The sequence below is a fragment of the Lithobates pipiens genome, unplaced genomic scaffold, assembly GCF_037356315.1.
Source record: "Lithobates pipiens isolate NorthernLeopardFrog02 unplaced genomic scaffold, aLitPip1_a1.2 Scaffold_18, whole genome shotgun sequence".
NCBI classification, from domain to species: Eukaryota; Metazoa; Chordata; class Amphibia; order Anura; family Ranidae; genus Lithobates; species Lithobates pipiens.
Genome location: NW_027507758.1, coordinates 499,285,561 through 499,305,106, shown reverse-complemented (window position 1 = coordinate 499,305,106; position 19,546 = coordinate 499,285,561). Strand labels below are relative to the sequence as shown.

The window sequence follows — 19,546 nt, the reverse complement described above, 5'->3', positions numbered from 1 at the left end:
GGAAAGTAGGGGTTAAAAAAGGGGGGTTATCATGAAGTTCCTCTTCCTGTTCCTGTATGAGAATTTTCCTTAGAGTATAGCTTAGGGTACAGGTCAAGATTTGAAGATCAAGCCTGGATCTGGGTTTTTAAGGTCAAATTCTATTCTTTAACTCAGAATATACACCCTTTATTTTATCACCCATAGCAAATACAAGGAAACCTATCGCTTACTGTATACACCACCTCCAAACAATCATTTATTTTACAAAAATGTTAGAAATGTTGTCAAGGATTTCTTCCTACTTTTTTCTAAATATATATAGTTATCAAAAGGACTTTCCCTTGCTGCTCATTTTTTATTTTTTATTTGACCCAACTGGAAGGATCTGCACATAGAAATTTTTAAAAATAGCACCCTTGTTATTCACCTTATATCAGGACATTGTGTAAAATTCACATTCACGGTTGATAGTCCAGTACAATAAATGGTTATAAATCTTGCACTATACAATATTCTGTGTATTGATGTTAAAATCGGGGACTCAAAATGTATAGTTTACCTGATATGTGTTGTCAAAACTGTCATACATAAATCTCGTGATAAGAGACGTCTTCCCGACTGTAAAACAAGAAAGGTGAATGTTATTGTAGGTATAATGAATCTGTACCCTGCATATATTGTGTATATATCACATCATCTGGATTCACGAATATAGATACACAAACCAAGTCTACATGAAACATTGGATACAATTTCTTACTTTTTGTGTGATTTATTATTACCATGTGATTTCTTTATTGATTGTAAAAATTATTAAAGTGCATGCAAAAACTTCTTTAGGTTTTGATGAAGTGGAGAGGGATTGTTGCCGCAAAAGAAAGTGATGGAAAATCCAAAATTTTGAGGTGTCACCAGAGCCAGGGGTGATGGCACATCGTCCAATTGGGACACCCGTTCTGGTGACAATTGTTTAAAAGGGGAATTCCTCTCACTTTGTAGAGATTTCTTCTCAATTCCCATTGCATCTCTGGGGCAGAATGTGAAATAAAATTTCTCTGATGGGCCACAGCCAGCAAATATTTAACAGATGTTTTAATCCTTTCTTATTCTATCTAAAACTAAAAAAAAGGCTTGACTGTACATACACTTCAAGGGTTAGCAAACACAGATGTTTGGGGTTTACTTTCACCCACTTTTTAAACTTTGCACCCCTGCGTTCATGATCACTGTACAATTTCTCCTTGGATGCTTTTTTTGTTTTTTCCTGTAAACGAAGTACCTTATTTTGAAGTGGAACTCTCCGCTTCTGCTGTACCTCGCCGTAGCGAGGTACTTCATTTCTGCCTGCCCATTGATTCCTGGGATTTGAGCGTCATCAATCCCAGGAGTCAGTGGGTATCTTTGCGTTATTTCAGCAGGTAATGACGTGATGCAAGGTGGAGATAGGCGTCGCACTTTGTACGATATGCAGCATTGCGCTATTTCCTAACAGGTAATGACGTGATGCAAGGTGGAGATAGGCGTCGCACTTTGTACGATATGTACATGCGTGAGATTGGGAGGTGGCTGTTGGGTAGCTAACAGCACCGTATCCTGGAAGGAGCAACGAGTGAGCTTCAGTTGCCCATACTTAAGATGGGCACACGCTTGCTGAGGAGAGCAGAGTGAGTATTGTAAAAAGAAAATGAATCAGAAAACCTACATTTATTTAAAAAAAAGATGTTAAGCATAGGATTAGTTGAGACCATCACTGGGGTGTTTTAAATAAAAAAAACAAGCTGGAACTCATCTTTAAGCTGATTTTAATTGCCCACAAACCCTAATATTATTTTTATTTAATACCAGCTTACAGTCAATTTTTCTTGAAAAAAATATGAAAGTTACCATTGCTGACCTTCTTCTAAATACTCTAGCTGTCTGGTTCTTGTGCTGATCATTTAGCCTCAAGTCTTTATAGTTTACTGACCAGAAACAAGTATACAAATCAAGAAAGACAACACTCATCATTCTTGTTATAGGTTTGCATTGAAGCCAATGGAACAACATGACATCCATTAAACTAGTGAGAAGTCAGGAAAGGCTTCTGACATGTTCCTCTCTGCAAATGTTTCTAAAAGATAAGATGAATCCCATGTGCTGTCCATAGTGCTGACCTTGGTTTACTACAAGATCACTTATTGGGAATCTTTTTCCCAAACTGTTACTATAAAGAGGAGCTCCAGTCTCCCCCCAAAAAATTAAAAGTCAGCAGCTACAAACATTATAGCTGCCCAGTTTTAATTTAAGAACACTTACCTGTCCGGGGTTCCAGTGTTGCTAATTCTTCAAACAGCTTTGGGTGCAGGCGCCAGCATCTTAGGTAAGGGAAATCAGCAGTTGAGCCGCCTTCCGGCTTTACAGCTGAGCTGCGCTTTGGGAATGGTCCCACTGAGGGTTGAAGGAGGGGGGGGGGGGGGCTGAACATCCTCAGATCGCGATCTGACCCGGATGTGGGAGCGGGTACCTGTCAAAACCAGGTACCCGCTCCACCCTCCCCCCCCAAAAAAGTGCCAAATGTGACAGTGGAGGGGAGGATGCAAACAAGCAAAACTTCCTCTTTTGAGTAAATTTCTGCTTCCGCTTTAAGCAGCTAACTCCACTTTTTGGACCATGTTTCATGTTACACCCATATTTAGTAACATACGTCAGAGGCAAAAATCAGAATGCACCACCACATCCCCTATTTAAATGTATGAACCAGTACCTGGGGAAAACCCTGATATTGGTTCAATAATAATAATTTTGAGTTTTTTCAACTGCTTGTCATCGCTGGCTCCTGTCAACTTTGAATTTGTGTTAGTGACGGTTCACACTGGGACGACATGTCAGACGACTTAGCCGCCTGACAAGTCACGTTCCGTTCTGTACAATGGAACCGTTCTAATCCGAGCGACACAAGTTGCTCCGAGTTTGTTCCTGTATGACTTTGGGGGCGACTTGCATTGACTTCTATGGAGAAGTCGTTTTGCAAGTTGCCGCAGCTGTCATGTCCAGGTTGCCTGAGGCAGTCGCGCTGCAAGTTGTGCTGCCTCAGTGCGAACCGACACTTATGCCACGTACACACGATCGGACTATCCGGCGGACTTAGTCCGGCGGACAAACCACCGGACTTTGCAGCGGAGGTCCGCCGGACTTTCCGAATGAGCGGACTTTCCCCACACACGGAGAAAAGTCCATTCATTTTGAACGCAGCTCCAGGTAGACAGGGCTAGCGAAAGAGGTCAATGTCGCCGCCTCCATCGGCGAGATTGACACATCGCTGGCCCCGTCACCTGCTTTGGACTTAAAGGGGAAGCCCTACGCTGAAAAAACGGCATGGGGGTCCCCCGAAAGTCCATATCAGACCCTTATCCGAGCACGCAGCCCAGCCAGTCAGGAAAGAGGGTGGGGACGAGCGAGCACCCCCCCTCCTGAGCCATACCAGGCTGTGTGCCCTCAACATGGGGGGTGCTTTGGGGAAGGGGGGCCCTGCGGCCCCCCCACCCCAAAGCACCTTGTCCCCATGTTGATGAGGACAAGGGCCTCTTCCAGACAACCCTGGCCGTTGGTTGTCGGGGTCTGCGGGCGGGGGGCTTATCGGAACCCAGGAGCCCCCTTTAATAAGGGGGCCCCCAGATACCTGCCCCCCACCCTATGTGAATGAGTATTGGGGTACCCATTCACCTGGTGAAAAAAAGTGTAAAGAAAAAAACACAACACATGTTTTTAAAATAATTTATTGCACAGCTCCGGTGGTCTTCTGTCTTGGGGGTCTTCTCGCCGGACTCCGCTATCTTCTGCTAGCTCTTTTACTAGCGGAGGAGCCCGGCTTTCTTCTTCGTCGTCACCGCCGTTGTCCGGGGGTTTTCTTCCGACTTCGGGGGTCTTGTCCTTCTCTTCGAGTCTTCTTGCCGGGCCTCCGCTTTCTTCTTCCAGCTCTTTTTCTAGTGGTGGTCCGGTCTTCTGTCGCCACCACCGCCTCTTCTTCCGACTTCGGGGGTCTTGTCCCCCTCTTCAGTTCTTCTTGCCGGGCCTCCGCTTTCTTTTTCTAGCTCTTTAACTAGCAGTGGCCTGGTCTTTTGTCGCCACCGCCACCTTCTCTTCTTCTTCTTCCTTGAGATGTTGACAGGGGCACGAGGTCCCTGCCCGCAAAAGGCAGTTCATTGAGACCTGGCTGAATTAGTGTCAGGCCTAACCATGTGGTGCTAGCTAGTCTGGAGGCATTACAGTCTGCAGCAAGTGAACTGCTGAAGGAGTAACAGTCTGCAGCAAGTGAAATGCTGGAGGAGTAACGTTATACAACAAGTAAAGTGCTGGAGGAGTGAAGTATAAGGTCTTAGGCAAGAGTTTGTCCTGGAGAAAAGACTGGAGTGTATATACTGGAGTGTATTTAGAAGTCCCAAGAAAATTTAACTGAATATTTATGGGTATCCCATAATTCCCTATTTCCCATCCAAGTTCAATCCCCTCAATAAAAAAACAAAAACAAAGCTTATGGACTGTTCTATGTCTCTGAGTGACTGAAAGATGGATGTCCGGCTGGGCAGGGTGACAGGTGAACCACTACATTCAGCAAACTCTACGGGGTTTGGCTACATACTCTTGCCATATCAGGCTGCCAAGATTCAATTGACAGTAAAAATATGCTGAATCGTGATTTCAATGTGATGTGACATGCTAGGAATGTAATGTGTCATACCCAAATGTGACAGTAGTGCTTTGTCACCTAATTTCAATGTCATAATGAGCAAGTCCAATGAAACTTATCCATACCCATTAAAGCCCAACTTCAGCAAATTAGAGGGCACCAACTTAACGCTTGTCTTGTAGGACTGCCACCAAAGCAGTTCTAGGAAATTTACGTTTCCTAATGTGGTTCTTCATATCACATGAGGACCCATAGATATGCCTGTTTGGCTACTGGTCCCCTCCCCCACAAACTCAAAAAGGTACAATCCATTGGATCCACACAGCTCTTCTTTTTAGCCTGGAGAAAAATAATGGTCCATAGGCCGTCATCTCAACTATCCTCTATAAAGGACCTAATTTTAGATAATCAGACTCTAATGTAGAGAGAGCACCTTGAAACATGCATTAACGGGGTACGTATATCAAAATATATCATTCTTTATTAAATTGAAACCTTTTATATTACATGTATGAACAATCAAGAAATTGTTGTAATAGTCATACACGTTCAACACTCCAAAACTTTATGCAGAGGGAATACTAGTTGGCATGCTGGGATGTCTACTACTACTTCTGAAGTCTATTAGAGCCGGAGGCTCTAATAGACTTCAAAAAAGGAGAGCATTGCTCCCGAAGCCCACCCAATTGTGTGACAATGGCGAATGAATATTCGCTATTGTAACACTGATTCTCCTCCCAGCCAATCAGGAAGTGGGTCATGAGATCCATAGCCCAATTGGCCAAAAAGAGGTCCGATCGGATTGGCCGCCAGGAGGAGGAGGAAGGAGACGCAGGGTCAGTGAGGAAGCAGGCGGAGAGAACAGCAAGGAGAGAAGTTGACGCTACCCGCTGCCCGCAGAGCTGCCTGTGAGATAGGGTAAGTGTGGAGCCCCGCCTACTGACTGAACGACCTGGGGTGGGGGTGCTGTCCGTGGGGAAAAAAAAAACACCAGCTGCCACTGCTTTTAATATTGATGTTGAACTGTAGCTCCTTCTTTCTGTTTATTCAGGAGAGGCATCTCTCAAAACATGTAATATAAAAAAGAAAGGAGAAATCCAAATTAATCAAATCCATATTTTCAGTAAAAAAAAATACACTCAAATTCATTTTAGTGCACACAAACACAATATATTACCCACTTTTGGTAATATATAAAATATTTGTTTAAAAGTGGTTGTGTCACATAAATACTAAAAATGTCAAGCCGATGTAGGTGCCCAATATTGCTCATAGGTGGCTTTTGAACCTTTACAGCTCAGCAATTTAGTGTTAACAGTGAATGATAATCCTGGAATTAATGCTCTCACTCCGGTGTGCATGGTGATACCTAATGTGTGGTGCAACAGATGTTTTTGCCATTGCTTCATTAAGAACTACAGTCCCTCTACTGCAGTGGAAGCTGAGGCAGTTTAGCTTTTTTCTTTCACAACTCTTGGTGAATAAATGATGAGACTGTGTGGGTGGAGGCAAGCCAAATTTACAGGAGAGGGCAGAGAGAAGAACCCCTGGATTCTGTAAATGAGGGGGGGGGGGCTGGGGATCAATACTCCCAAACATTGATCTTGTAGTAGCCCCAAGGTCAGCACTATGGACAAGCACCTGATAGGTGGAGGGCTGTGTAACATGAAACATTGCAAGAAAGGTCAAATTAGCTTTTCATGTCAGAATTTACTTACTGTTGTAACAAGCAATTCATTTATACTGATCCTTACTTTCTAGATCTTTACAAGGATCACCGTAACACAGGCCAAATATTTTACGCTTTGCATTGGATAGTAAAGGGTAATGCCCTGAACACACGACCGATTTTCTCGTCGGAATAAACTCTTAAGGTTTTTCTGATGGAATTCCGCTGAAACTGTCTTGCGTCTATACAATCACACCAAAGTCCGACCGTCAAGAACACGGTGACGTACAACACGTATAATGGGACTAGAAGAAGGAAGTTCAATAGCCAATAGCTTCCGTCTTGTACTTGCTTCAGAGCATGCCTTGTTTTTGGTCCGTCGGAACAGCATACAGACAAGTGTTCTTTCCGATAGGAATTGGTTCCTTCGGAAATATTTAGAACATGTTCCATTTCTTGGTCCGTCAGAATTTTCGTAAAAAAAAAAAAAAAAGTCTGATGAGGCATACACACGATTGGAATATACGATGAAAAGCTTCCGTCTGACTTTTTCTGTTGGACATTCCGCTCGTGTGTACGCGGCATTAGAATCCCTATAATGTTTTAATTGTTATCAGTGTCTACGTTATGGAGATTCACTCTCCGTAGTTGTCCCATTGTCTTTGGAAGAGAAATGTAGGCAAAATCAATATGTTGAGTTGACACTATACTGTAACAGCAATAGAAGGGGAAATTTCCATTGTTTATTCTAATGAAACCATAAGGCACTTCTTGAATTGAATACATTCTCATTGCTACTCTACAGTTTAAGGTGGCCACATAGTCCTTCAGAGTCCCTCTGTCAGCTCATAATTGCTGTCAGTAACAATTATCGCTAGGACAGAAAGTGAGGAAAAAGCCAACATTCTGAGGAATCACCAGAACAGCAACAGAGGGGAAATTTTTCAATAAGGAAATCTTTTTCTGGTGACAAATATCTATGGTGGCATTTCTCATTTCCTCTTATTTGTTAAAATGAAAATAAAAATTGGTTCTTGGTTATAGATATAATTTATGAAATGCCAAGATCGTTAGTGGATTTGGTCATACAGCACTGAAAACTCATAGTGTTGCTCTGAGGTCCAGCAAGGGGCAGTGCAATGTGCCTTAGTGCATGACTGTTTTCTTTGTTTTTGTTTTTTTGAAGTCTCACATAGTGACAGTTCATTCATATAACTTGCAGAGCAGAGTGGTGAAATGAAGTGCCATCCAATGTGCTGGAGAAAGCATGTTTGCATTTTTCCACACCGCTGTTATGCCGTGTACACACGACCGGACTTTTCAATGGACTAGGTCCGACGGTCTTCCCGACGGACTTTCAGGGAAGGTCCGACGGACTTTCCTAACGAGCTGACTTGCGTACACACGAACAGACTTTCTGGCAGACTAGGTCTGACGGACTTCCCGATGGACTTTCAAATTGAACGGACTCCAGGTATGACGGGACTAGAAAGGAAAGTCAATCTCGCAGCTTTCATCGGCGAGATTGACACCTTGCGAGCCCCGTCTCCTGGTATGGATTTTAAGGGGAACCCCTACGCTGAAAAAACGGTGTGGCCCCCCCAAAGTCCATACCAGACCCTTATCAGAGCACGCAGCCCGGCCAGTCAGTAAAGGGAGTTGGGACGAGCAAGCGGCCCCTCCACCCAAAAGCACCTTGTCCCCATGTTGATGAGGACAAGGGCCTCTTCCCGACAACCCTGGCTGTTGGGGTCTGCGGGCAGGGGGCTTATCAGAATCCGGGAGCACCCTTTAATAAGGGGGCCCCCAGATCCCGGCCCACCACCCTATGTGTATAAGTATGGGGTACATTGTACCCCTACCAATTCAATTGGGGGGGAAAATTGTCAATAAAAAAATACACTACACAGGTTTTTAAAGTAGTTTGTTAGGCAGCTCCGGGGGTCTTCTTCTGACTTCGGTGCAGCCACTTGTGATGAAATCCATCATTCAGTCCAAAGGGCACCAGGGGCAAGCATCCCTCCCCCCACCCCTTTCATTTCAGCTCACTGATCCATTCCCTCAGGAGGGAAAAATACAATCTCCTCAGAGCTCCAGACCATTTAACAGTATCTCAGCTACCTTCTGGGCACACACCCCCAGGGATTGGCTAGGCCATGCTCAATATTCAGGCTGGTCGTTTGAATTCTCTGACCTAAAGCTCTTGAAACTTCTTCTAGAGGCAGAACAAAGCAATCAAACTCCCAGCCTGTGAAGCTCTGAGCAGACAAAACCAAACAATTTCTGCTCCTCTAGTTACAGCAAGAACCAAAAACAAAATTTGCCTAGCTGCCTAACTAGAAGGTAGCTACATGTGATTTTATAGTTTGACCATAGTTCTACTGTAGTTTATTTTTATAACCTGCTGACTGGTTGGTATGAGCAACAAAATGTTACCTTTAACAATTATTTCATACTTAAAACCTGAATGGCGTTTAGCAAAATGTATCTCAATTGCTGTCCTGTACTTCAAAAGGTCTAACTCCAAAGCATAGGTGTTTCCGTTTATAATAAAAGTTTTGGGTTGTGAGTGCTGTTTTTGTGATGAAATTAGTAAATATACTAGTTTTTTTTGTATTTCTCTCCCTTTTTTTCCTGACAAAATTCCACACTTGTCCTTTCTTGCCTCTAAAACAACAGTCCTTTTCAGCCTAATTATTTTTTTTTTTTTAACCATTTGCCGTCCAACCGCGAATCGTCGTAGCTGTACATCGGCTCCTTTAAGCAGGGTAGCAGGTGTGTGCACACCACTGCACTGTGGGGGAGCTGATGCTGGTGACCGGCGGTTAGCAGCATCACCTAGTGTCTTGAACTCCAGCTATGGAGCTTATTTATGAAAACTGCAAAAGTGGTAGCTACTCCACATAATTAAAACGAAGTTCCACCCAAAAATGGAACTTCTGCTTTAAGTGCAGGTGACCCCCTGACATGCCACATGTGGTATGCCATTTTCTTGGGGGGGGAGGGGGGAGAGCGGATACCCTCTTTTTTAGAGGCATCCAACTCCCACTTCCTCCTGGGGCTCCGGGCACTGGAAGGAAGATCACCTCTCCCCCTCCCTCCCTGCACACTTCTGGGACATGTCACAGGTCCCAGAAGATTGTCCGGCCATTCACAGCGCATCTCACGCTTGCATGACCAGCTGTGAAGCAATACTCTATATTATCCCCCTTGTGTCTCCCCCAGCAGCCACACAAAAGGTTATGTAGGGGGTGAAGGGAGGGACAGACATCTTGGGCCAGCACAGACAGTAATTAGTCACACCAAGAATAAGATAAGGCTGTGCTAGGGAACAAGTTTTCTTTAAAGGCTAGGATGTGAAATTTAAACTTCTGTCTCCAGAACCAATGATAACAGTACTTAGTGTGCAGACTGGGGATGAGCTGGGTTCAGATTCGAACCTTATTTGCTGGAACCCATGGGAAGCTGTCACATGATCCCATCCCTGTCAGCCCAATGAATGTAACAAAGAGACAGGAATGTTTGTCATATCATTGACCTAATATGGTAATGCTGTATTATCCTTCATAGATCTTGAGGTCAATATACTAGCATTTCAAGCTATAATTTTCACCTACAAACAAGTGGATACTGCCCCCACCTATAACTGGTCTTTGCAGCAAGGAGCTCTGGAAGGGTGACGTATATGTAAATTAAAACCAAAGAAATTTCCTTTTTAAAATAATTTATTGAGAATGAATACAATACAAGTTTTAACATTGTATAGGGCTATCAAACTTGAATAAAGGAACTTCTCAGTTATTAATCTGGAATAACAATAGTACAGTTACCATATAGAGAGTAATATGGGAATCTTTTATCAGTAAATATATGTGAAGATTATAATCATAACAATTAATAAACCTGGTATAATTTGCATAAAGGAAAATTAATAATAATATGTCATATATTAAAGAATTAGACATAGAGATATAACTATGTTGGATAAATCGGTCTCTATTGGGATGTCCCAGAGAGACACCCACCCAACCAGGGCGAAGGTCCAGCTATGTGGCCTGGCTTTTGAATGGACGTCCCACCAAAACACCCCCAACATACCTTTGGGTAGATTGTTTCTAAACCGATCATTTACTTTCTTCCAAAGAGTAATTCAATATAAGAATGGAATAATACATTCCCACTATTATATATATCTAAAAATTAAGTTTAATAAGTAGGAAAAAAAGGGATGGGATCTAAAAGGAGGTTGGAGGGAATGAGGGGTCTCCAGAGGGAATCGATTGTTCAAATATACAAGGGATCATATAACATTAGTGTCAGTAAAGGTGGTGAGCCTCATCAGGGTAAAAGAAGTGAGAAGTCAAAATCTGGCGGTAGAATGTGTGTTATCCATGGAAGCCATAGTGTTTCAAATTTAACAAGTTTATCAAGTATGATTGCCTCCATTTTGGCATGGATCATAGCTTGTGTTACACGTTGTTTTACCGATACTTCACAGAGCTTGTTTGAATTCCAGGCTTTAGCTATAGATTGTTTTGCTTCCGTTGTGACATAGAGTAGGAGTTTAAATTGGCGTTGTGTTATGTTTCGTGGTTTATTATTTAGGAGAGCCACCGATGGATCAAGTTGTAAAGTAGTATCAAACATTGTAGAGAGAATATTAAATATTTTGACCAAAAGGTCTGGGCTATGGGACAAGTCCACCAAATGTGTAGATGTGTACCTGGGTCACAACAGCCTCGAAAACATTGAGGGGGGTATTTGGAAAGTAATTTGGTATTCGTGCTTGGCACTAGGTACCACCTGGTAAAAACTTTATAATTTGTTTCAAGGGCTACTATGTTTGGTGTGGCAGATTTTGTATTTTGCCAGAATTGTGCCCAATCCAATGTGTCTGGAGAAAGACTTAAATCAGCCTCCCTTTAGAAGTTTAAGACGGGGGAGAGGAGGTTGTATGTGAAAACAGCTGGGCATATAGGTCTGAGATAAGTCCTTGTCTGTGTGGATCTGATATACAAGCTCGTTCAAAGGTAGTATAGTTTGGAGTTGTGGGGGCATTTTGGGACAAAAAGTTTTTAATTTGTAAATATCTGAATGTTTCACTGTTAGATATATTGTGAAATTTGTTTAGTGTTGGGAATGTTATGATTTTATCAGATTCGTAGCAGTGATGTATTCGTGTAAGACCCATTATAGGAGAGGTAGAATCTCTTATCACTTATTTCAAACAAAAAAAATCAGTATATACAGATAAGTCAAAAAATAAAGATCTGCCATAAAGGTCTCAATGTTTTCTCCTTTGCATCCAGAGTTTTTCCTTATTTATTCCCGTCAATCAAAATTCAATTTCCTGCATACATTAGCCTGAGGCTAATCTACACAGTGGCAGACTGTGATTACTTCACACAGCGGTTACCATTCTAATTATTATTCTTCACCTCGCTCTATTTCCCTCTAAGATCCCAGAATACAGCCACCTTTCTGGCTACTATAGGGCGCAACTGACATCCATCAACATCTTGAAAAAAAGGTAATTATTTTTTTTTCTTTCGTTTTCCCCAGTGTCCATGTCTAGACTTCTTTATATTTTTTTTTTTACTGATAGAAGTTGACCAAACTGCTTTAAAAAACAAAAATCTTAACAGGTCTTAACTGAAGGCATCCATAGGTGCCTTTATAGACCTAATGCAGCTTGCCCTGGTAATGATGGAGTTTTCCTCTCCCTACCCACCTCCCACACATTACTACTGGTCAGTGCAACAGCCCATCATAGTAATGAGTCAATAGGCATATATGGGGTGGGAGTAAAAAATCAGCTGATGTAGATGTACAATGCCTTGAAAAAGTATTCACACCCCTTGACATTTTCCACATTTTGTCATGTTACAACCAAAAACATTCAAAAACGTCCAGATGAAGCTACACACCCCCCAAATGTGAAACGCATTTGACGTCCGTTCCGCTCGGATGATACACTATGGCAAAATCCCCCATAGGTGCTTGTGAGCCCGCACACTGAGGGAATGATTATGACCGTATGGTCATGGCAATAAGAAGGAAGGAACCTGACGTGCATGTCCAAGGACTCTGCCTGATTTTCTGGTGATAAGCCTCTACACACAGCAGCCCTGCTTGTCCCACAACACAGCGCTCCCCTAAGTGTTACCTCCGTGATGGCATGAGGATCCCGTGGGAGCTGAGCACATAAAAAGTAACGCACCACTTCTGAAGTATCAGATGGCATTCACCTGCCACTGGGAGTGGTAATGTACTGTGGTCACTTTCAATTTTGAATAATGTCAGAATGATAGCTATCTGTGCTCACTGCTGACCAACTATTATTTTTCTACTGGGGACACACGTATAGCAGGATATCCCGGATTCTTTGCAATCTATAGCTACATCCATGTACAGTGACTCACATGTACCAATGGACTCTGCTGCTGCTTATACTCTATTGGCTGCCCCAGTCTGCTTACTGCTGTAGATGGACATTATATGGGATTATCACTATATTGAGTCTATTCAGGACACACATTGATTTACTAATCCCCTTCTTTGCCTTTCCTTTCCCTTTGCTGGCTCGAGCCCCTGGGGTAATTGATGTTAGCCTACCTGTAATGCTGTGTACACACGGCCGGACTTTTCGACAGCAAAGGTCAGACGGAACTAATCCGACGGACAATTCGACCGTGTGTGGGCTTCATCTGACCTTAGCTGTCAAAAAATCAGACAGACTTTAGATTTAGAACATGTCTCAAATCTTTCCGACAGACTGGAGTCCGGTCGAAAAATACGTTCTTCTGTATGCTAGTCCAACAGACGAAAACCGACGCTAGGGCAGCTATTGGCTACTGGCTATGAACTTCCTTCTTCTAGTCCGGTCGTACATCATCATGGTCGAATCCGTTGGACTTTGGTGTGATTGTGTATAGACAAGTCCGATTCGATGAAAGTCAGTCGAAACTCTGTCGAAAAAGTCCAACGGACTTCAGTCCATCGAAAAGTCTGGTCGTGTTTACACGGCATTACACTCAGCAATTATTGGACATTCGACACTGGTGGGTGGACACTGTTGTTATTTTTTATATGTTGTCTTGTCCCCCTTTTCTATGGTTGTTATTGACCAGCCCAACTGGGCTAGTCGGCAATCTATACCAGGGTTAGTCTAGTATTGTTTTTCAGTATTTTATATACCGACTAAACATAATTTTTTGATAAGAGATTCACTATGTGCATTGCCTTTCAGTAAGCCCCATCTTTTTCTGTCCTCCTCTGTTTGGGATATTTTCTATAATAGTTCTCTCGGGAGTTGAAGCACAATTATCACCTTTTCAGGTACATATTGATTACATGGCAAGCCTCTAATTTTTTTATATTTATTAAACCAAAAACATAAATGTATTTTATTGGGATTTTTGTGATTTTGTGATAAACACAAAAAATAAACACATAATTGTGAAGTGGCAGGAAACTGAAAAATGTTTTTCAACGTTTGTTACAAGTAAATATCTGAAAAGTGTGGCGTGCACACTTGTTTTAAGCCCCCCTGAGTCAATACTTTGTAGAACCACCTTTTGCTGCAATTACAGCTGCCAGTCGTTTTGGGGATGTCTCTACCAGCTGTGCAAATCTAGAGAGTGACATTTTTGACCATTTGCAATTCTCAAGTCTTGCCACAGATTCTCAATTGGATTTAGGTCTGTTCAGGGTGATGTGCAGTGTTAGTTTTCCTCCACACATAGCGTTTTGCTTTTAGGCCAAAAAGTTCAATTTTGGTATCAAATGACCAGAGCACCTTCTTCTACATGTTTGCTGTGTCACCCACATGCCTTCTCACAAACTGCAAATGGGACTTCTTATGGCTTTCTTTCACCAATGGCTTTCTTCTTGCCACTCTTCCATAAAGGCCAGATTTATGGAGTGTACGACTCATAATTGTCCTGTGGACAGATTCTCCCACCTGAGCCGTGGATCTCTGTAGCTCCTACGGAGTTACCATGGGCCTCTTGGCTTTCTTCCTGGGGGAGGTACAAAGGCTAGGAAGAACTACTTATTTTAACCAGTGGAAATTGTAAGAGACTTTAGGTAAGTACAAAGGATTGGGTTTAATAACCACCCTATCCTCCAAATTCTCAAGAAAGGGTCTTTACAAGAGAGGGATTTCAAGTCAGAAATCCTTCTCCCAAAGAAATGGCTAAAGGAAGGTAGTCCACATAGTTACCAATCCTAAGGAAGCCTTATTCAAGGGTTCAAAGAGAGCTCTGGTAAGAGTGTTCAAAACCAAAGACAGGTCCAAGGGCATAATCTGCCTAATTAATCTGGGGTTACGTCTAGGTCTTGCTAAGAGAAAGTTTTTCATCAAAAGCTCCTCAGCTAGCCTGCCATCCAAGAAAAGTGAAAAGGTGGCAACCTGAATCTTAAAGGTACTAACAAAAAAAGGCCCTTTCCTACTCCTTCCTGTAAAAAAAACAGGAAACAAAAGTCTTCCAAATCTACCGTAAGTTTCTCTTTCGACAAACTTATGGCTGACTAGTACTAATAAACTTTTTTCTTTGTAAAATGCGCCACTCAGCTTTCAAGCCATCAAACAGTAAATCTGAGGGTTTGGGTAGAATACTGGCCCTTGTCAGAGAGGGTTCTTTAAATCTGGCAGTGGCCAGGGGAGAGCTGCTGAAAGTGTTCTCAGTGTTGAGAACCAACTCCTCCTGGGCCTCCATGGAGCTATCAGTATTACTTCTGCTTGAACAAGCCTCTGGACTACCAGAGGCAACAGTGCAAACTGCGGGAAGGCATATGCAAGACTGAACTTCCATGGGAAAATCAGCGCATCTGTCCCTAAAGCTTCCGTCTCTCTTTCTAGAGTGAAAAAAGGGCTGGAAGCTTCCTGCTTAGACTGGGTGCAAAAAGATCCACTACAGGTACACCCCATCTTAGAGTGATCTCTTGGAATATTTCTATGTTCAGCTCCCAATTGCTGCTGCCGATACTCGATTCAGATAGTCTGCTAGAACATTTGCAGTGTCACTGATCTGAACCACCCTGATCTAAGCAATACTGTCTTCTGCCCAGCCTAGAGGCTGCTGTCTTAGGGGTAAAAGAATGTTCGAGCAGGTGCCCCATGGTTTTTAAGGTATGCTATGGCTGTGGCATTGTGTGAAAAGACCAATAAGTCACCTGCTTGGATCCTAGGCTCCCGAGCTAAGAATGTCCTTCCTACTCCAAGGAGCTCTCTGAAATTGGATGACTGGGCTGCATTCTCTGGCTGTCAGGCTCTCTGAGCCTTTCAGTCCTCCATGTGAGCTTCCCAACCACACAGACTGGTGTTGATGGTAACTTTTACTAGGGAACACTGACTAAGGTTTCCCTCTCTGCAGATGGCCTGGAAGCTCCCACCAGGACAGGCCAAGAGAGTCTCTGCCTGGAAGTTGAATGATCTGATTCAAGGAGCTCTTCCTGTATTCACCATAACTGAAAAGAAAGGATTGAAGGGGCCTGGAATGTAATTGAGCCCACGATACCCCCAGGATTGCTGCGGTCATTAAACCTAATAAGTGCATAAGTTGGCGAAGAAAGGCTTGTGGGAGCATCCTGAAATTCCCCAGAGAGAATGATTTTAAAAATCTTTTTGTACTGGAAGAAAGATCCTTTGGCTAACTGTGTCTATCAGGCAACCCCAAAAAGGAAAGACTCTGGGAAGGAACTAGACACGATTTTTCTAGATTAATCTTTCAACCTACCTCTTGAAAAGTCTGCAGCAACAGCTGCGGAGATCAAGAAATGGCCAAGATAGATTGAGATCTTGGCATTTAAAAATAGGTCATGATCTTGGCTATGATTTTCGTGACAATTCTCGGGGCTGCTGAGACCAATTGGTAGGGCCCTGAACTGCCAATGGCATGGTCCGTTCTCTGTGAGAATCACATATCTATATAATGTGGAGGATAAAGGGATTTTGGGTCACCACTGCTCATTGTTTGGCAAACCGGGTCAACCTTCCTCCCACCCCTAGTCTGCCATCACTGCAACCTTTTGTTAGGGGCTTAAGGAGCAAACGGTGCCCCCTTTTTGATTTATCTTTATTGAACGACCACTTTTTCTAGGTTGGTTGAACATCTGATTTAAAATTGGATTTGTTTTGGAAACCACAAAAGAGGGCTCTTACTCTGAGGATTTTTCCTCTGGGAAGGAAAAACTTACTTTTCTCTCAGAAATGGGCCAGGACTTCCCATGGGGTAGAACTGAACAATAGCTTACCCTAAAAAGGAATTCTGCACAAATTATTTTTAGAAGCAAGGTCCCCCTCCCAGGACTCAGAAATGCTACAGATTTGGCGACCAGGGGGAAAGATTCCCTGACCTCAACAGGAACGTCGGAGGAAAATAAGCCATCCAGCCTCTGAATTCAAACCTATAGATTCCTAGCAATATACGTGGAAGCCAAGGCTAGACCCAGGGAGAAAGCCAAGGCATCAATCTGCTCAGAAGTATAGACAGCTTTTAAAAATTGTCCATTGACAGAGACAGAGAGACTCGGCCCGCCCTCCACTCCCTTTTCACGGCATTAGATTGACAGTAGTGGGAGCCAATCACTCATGCTGCTCTCATGCACATTCCTGCTTCCGATGGAGCTCAGGTAAGAAAAAGGTGGAGCAGCAGCACTGAAGGTTTTTAACCTTAATGCATCAAATGTATTAAGGTGAAAAACCATAAGGATTTAGAACCACTTTAATGGTCATAGCCATAAGCGCTATGTTTGAATAGGGGTCAACAAGATCTATAGTGATAAGAATAATGTGAAGCAGGGTGGTGGCTCACTGATGTTATGGGGGGGTGTGAGCTCTAAAGGCATGGGGAATCTTATGAAAATTGATGGCAAGATGAATGCAGCATGTATGTAATGAATGCAGCATGTAAAATACTTTTGCATTCTTCTACACTAAAGTTGTGCATGGGTTGCTTTTGGACATTCCAGCAAGACAATGGCCCTAAGCATAAGGCCAAGCTGACTCTCCAGTGGTTACAGCAGAAAAAGGTGAAAGTTCTGTAGTGGCCATCACAGTTTACTCTCCTTAATATCATTGAACCACTTTGGGGAGATCTCAAATGTGCAATTCATGCAATATGACCAAAGATTTTTCATGAACTGGAGGCATTTTGCCAAGACAAAATGGCAGCTATACAACCTGGAAGATTTTGGGGCCTCATAGACAACTATTACAAAAGATTGCATGCGGTCATTGATGCTAAAGGGGGCAACTGGGGGACTAAGGGTATGCAGACTTTAGAACAGGGGTGATTTCATTTGTTTGCTTGTTTCCATGTTTTGTTTCATGATTGTGCAATTATGTTATGACCTAAAATGGAAGAAATATAATAAATGTGTTTTGTCTGCTCAGTCATGTTTTCTTTAAAAATAGTACATACCCTGTTATCCATTCTCCAAGGGTATGCAAACTTTTTATCACCACTGTATCTTTTATGGAGTCCCATGCCTGTAGTAGTCAGACATATACCCTATACAACACTCATCCGACAATAACCCTAGTAGGTATAATTGCTCATTGGGTCCCAAGACCTTACTTATCGTAAGCAATGGTTTCCATACACTGGACAAAAAGCCTGAAACAGCTGTGTGCAGTTTGGAATAAACGGATCTATAATATTAAGCTATATTTGCACTATATACCAGCAGTTCTGGATGTGCATTATGCCATCGGGGCTTAAAGGAATGATTTTTATGGCCTCATCCACTGTCCTAAAATGTGAAATAAGCTTCCTATTTTATGGGATATGTGATGGACTGAGACATGTAAACAACTACGGTTCCTAAGAAGGCTCCATTGTGCTATGTATAGAAAAGGTTCCAAAATAGTATTTGATTTTCATTGGTGAAATAAAGAAATGTATTTTTCATGAAACCAGATGACTCTAACCTAGCCTTAGACATATGACAATGGGGACCTCTGCCGATTGGCGCGACCACTCTCATCCTGCATAAAGACAGGTTTTTCTTCACCTACGTACTTGTAAACTTGAGTGTTTCCACTTTCTAGGATGCCCGCAGCCTCAATAAATATAAGTGAGTTTCCTATTTTTTCTTTTCCTTTTTTTGAGGCAATTTACTACACTATAAAGTGGTCTCCCACTACCCTGAGTTGCATCAGAGACCACACCCAGCCTTTTAGGACCGAATACCTCAGACCTTCGTAAACTACCACATCCTAGGTTTTATTTGATTTTCATTGCTCCTCGTTCTAAAATAGTGGTTCTAACTCTCTTTTGATTACTGACCCCAACAGATTACCTAGTATATTCCCATACCCCCTTTACCAAACTGTCTATCACAATCACCAGGCCTATTAGGTACCAATATGACTTCAAAATATGTTAATAGCTTGGTTTTACTTTACATATGGATAACTAGGAACAGAACATCTGAATTAAATCATAAAGATGTTTTCATATTTATTTATGACAAAAATCAGTAAAATCACAAATATAGAAGTTAGCTACAACCAGTGGGAATTTTGCTGTTGTTTTTGTGCATTAAACAAAATGGAATCCAGATTACCAACACTTGATTGCCATCTTACACATAAGGTCAACTCCTCCACTTTTATTATAGGTTCAGTAATGCAGAGAACCCCTATGTTCGAAATTAGAAATCCAGTTCTATATCCTCATCATTTGGTTCCTATAACCCCAAAAGGTATGAATCCCCAAAATTAAGAAACAGCTGTTTGAAAGCAATATCCTGTGTTTCTATTAGACTACTAATCATGCAGAATGGTTGATCTTTCTTTGCATTGTGTGTTTATTTAATTTCGGATACTCACATTTTGCCTGCATTTTTGCAAGTTTGTCTATTAAGTCTTTGGACATCATGCAACTGTGAATCCAGCCAATCGTGACTCATGAATTGTACATTTCTGCAGATTTAACAGATCTGCATGTAGATAGCCAGGTATAATGAACCAAAAGCTATTTGCCATTTTTTATGAACTGAATTCCTTATCACTAGTAGTAAATAGGGGTTCAGGACCCTTACATCTCAGGATAAAACGCCTCATCAACAGAGAAACCGCATATTGCTACAATCTAAATTGTGCAACCTGAAACTGACTGAAAGGGTCTGTCAGACACTCCGCACTGATGTAGCGTAACATAGCAACAAAGACAGAAGGGACTTTTCAACCTCTCTGTAGATTCTCCCTAGAGACCCTGCAG

The 19,546-nt window shown here is 42.4% G+C and overlaps 1 protein-coding gene across 1 annotated transcript in view; it reads right to left on the bottom strand.

The window, feature by feature from the left end:
- RAB6B (RAB6B, member RAS oncogene family) overlaps nt 1–19,546 on the bottom strand; it is a 105,586-nt gene that overhangs the window by 61,917 nt on the left and 24,123 nt on the right. The window contains exon 2 of the mRNA XM_077488657.1: nt 542–600. Within this exon, the coding sequence (XP_077344783.1) occupies nt 542–600 (59 nt within the window). The remainder of the gene's footprint in view (nt 1–541; nt 601–19,546) is intronic.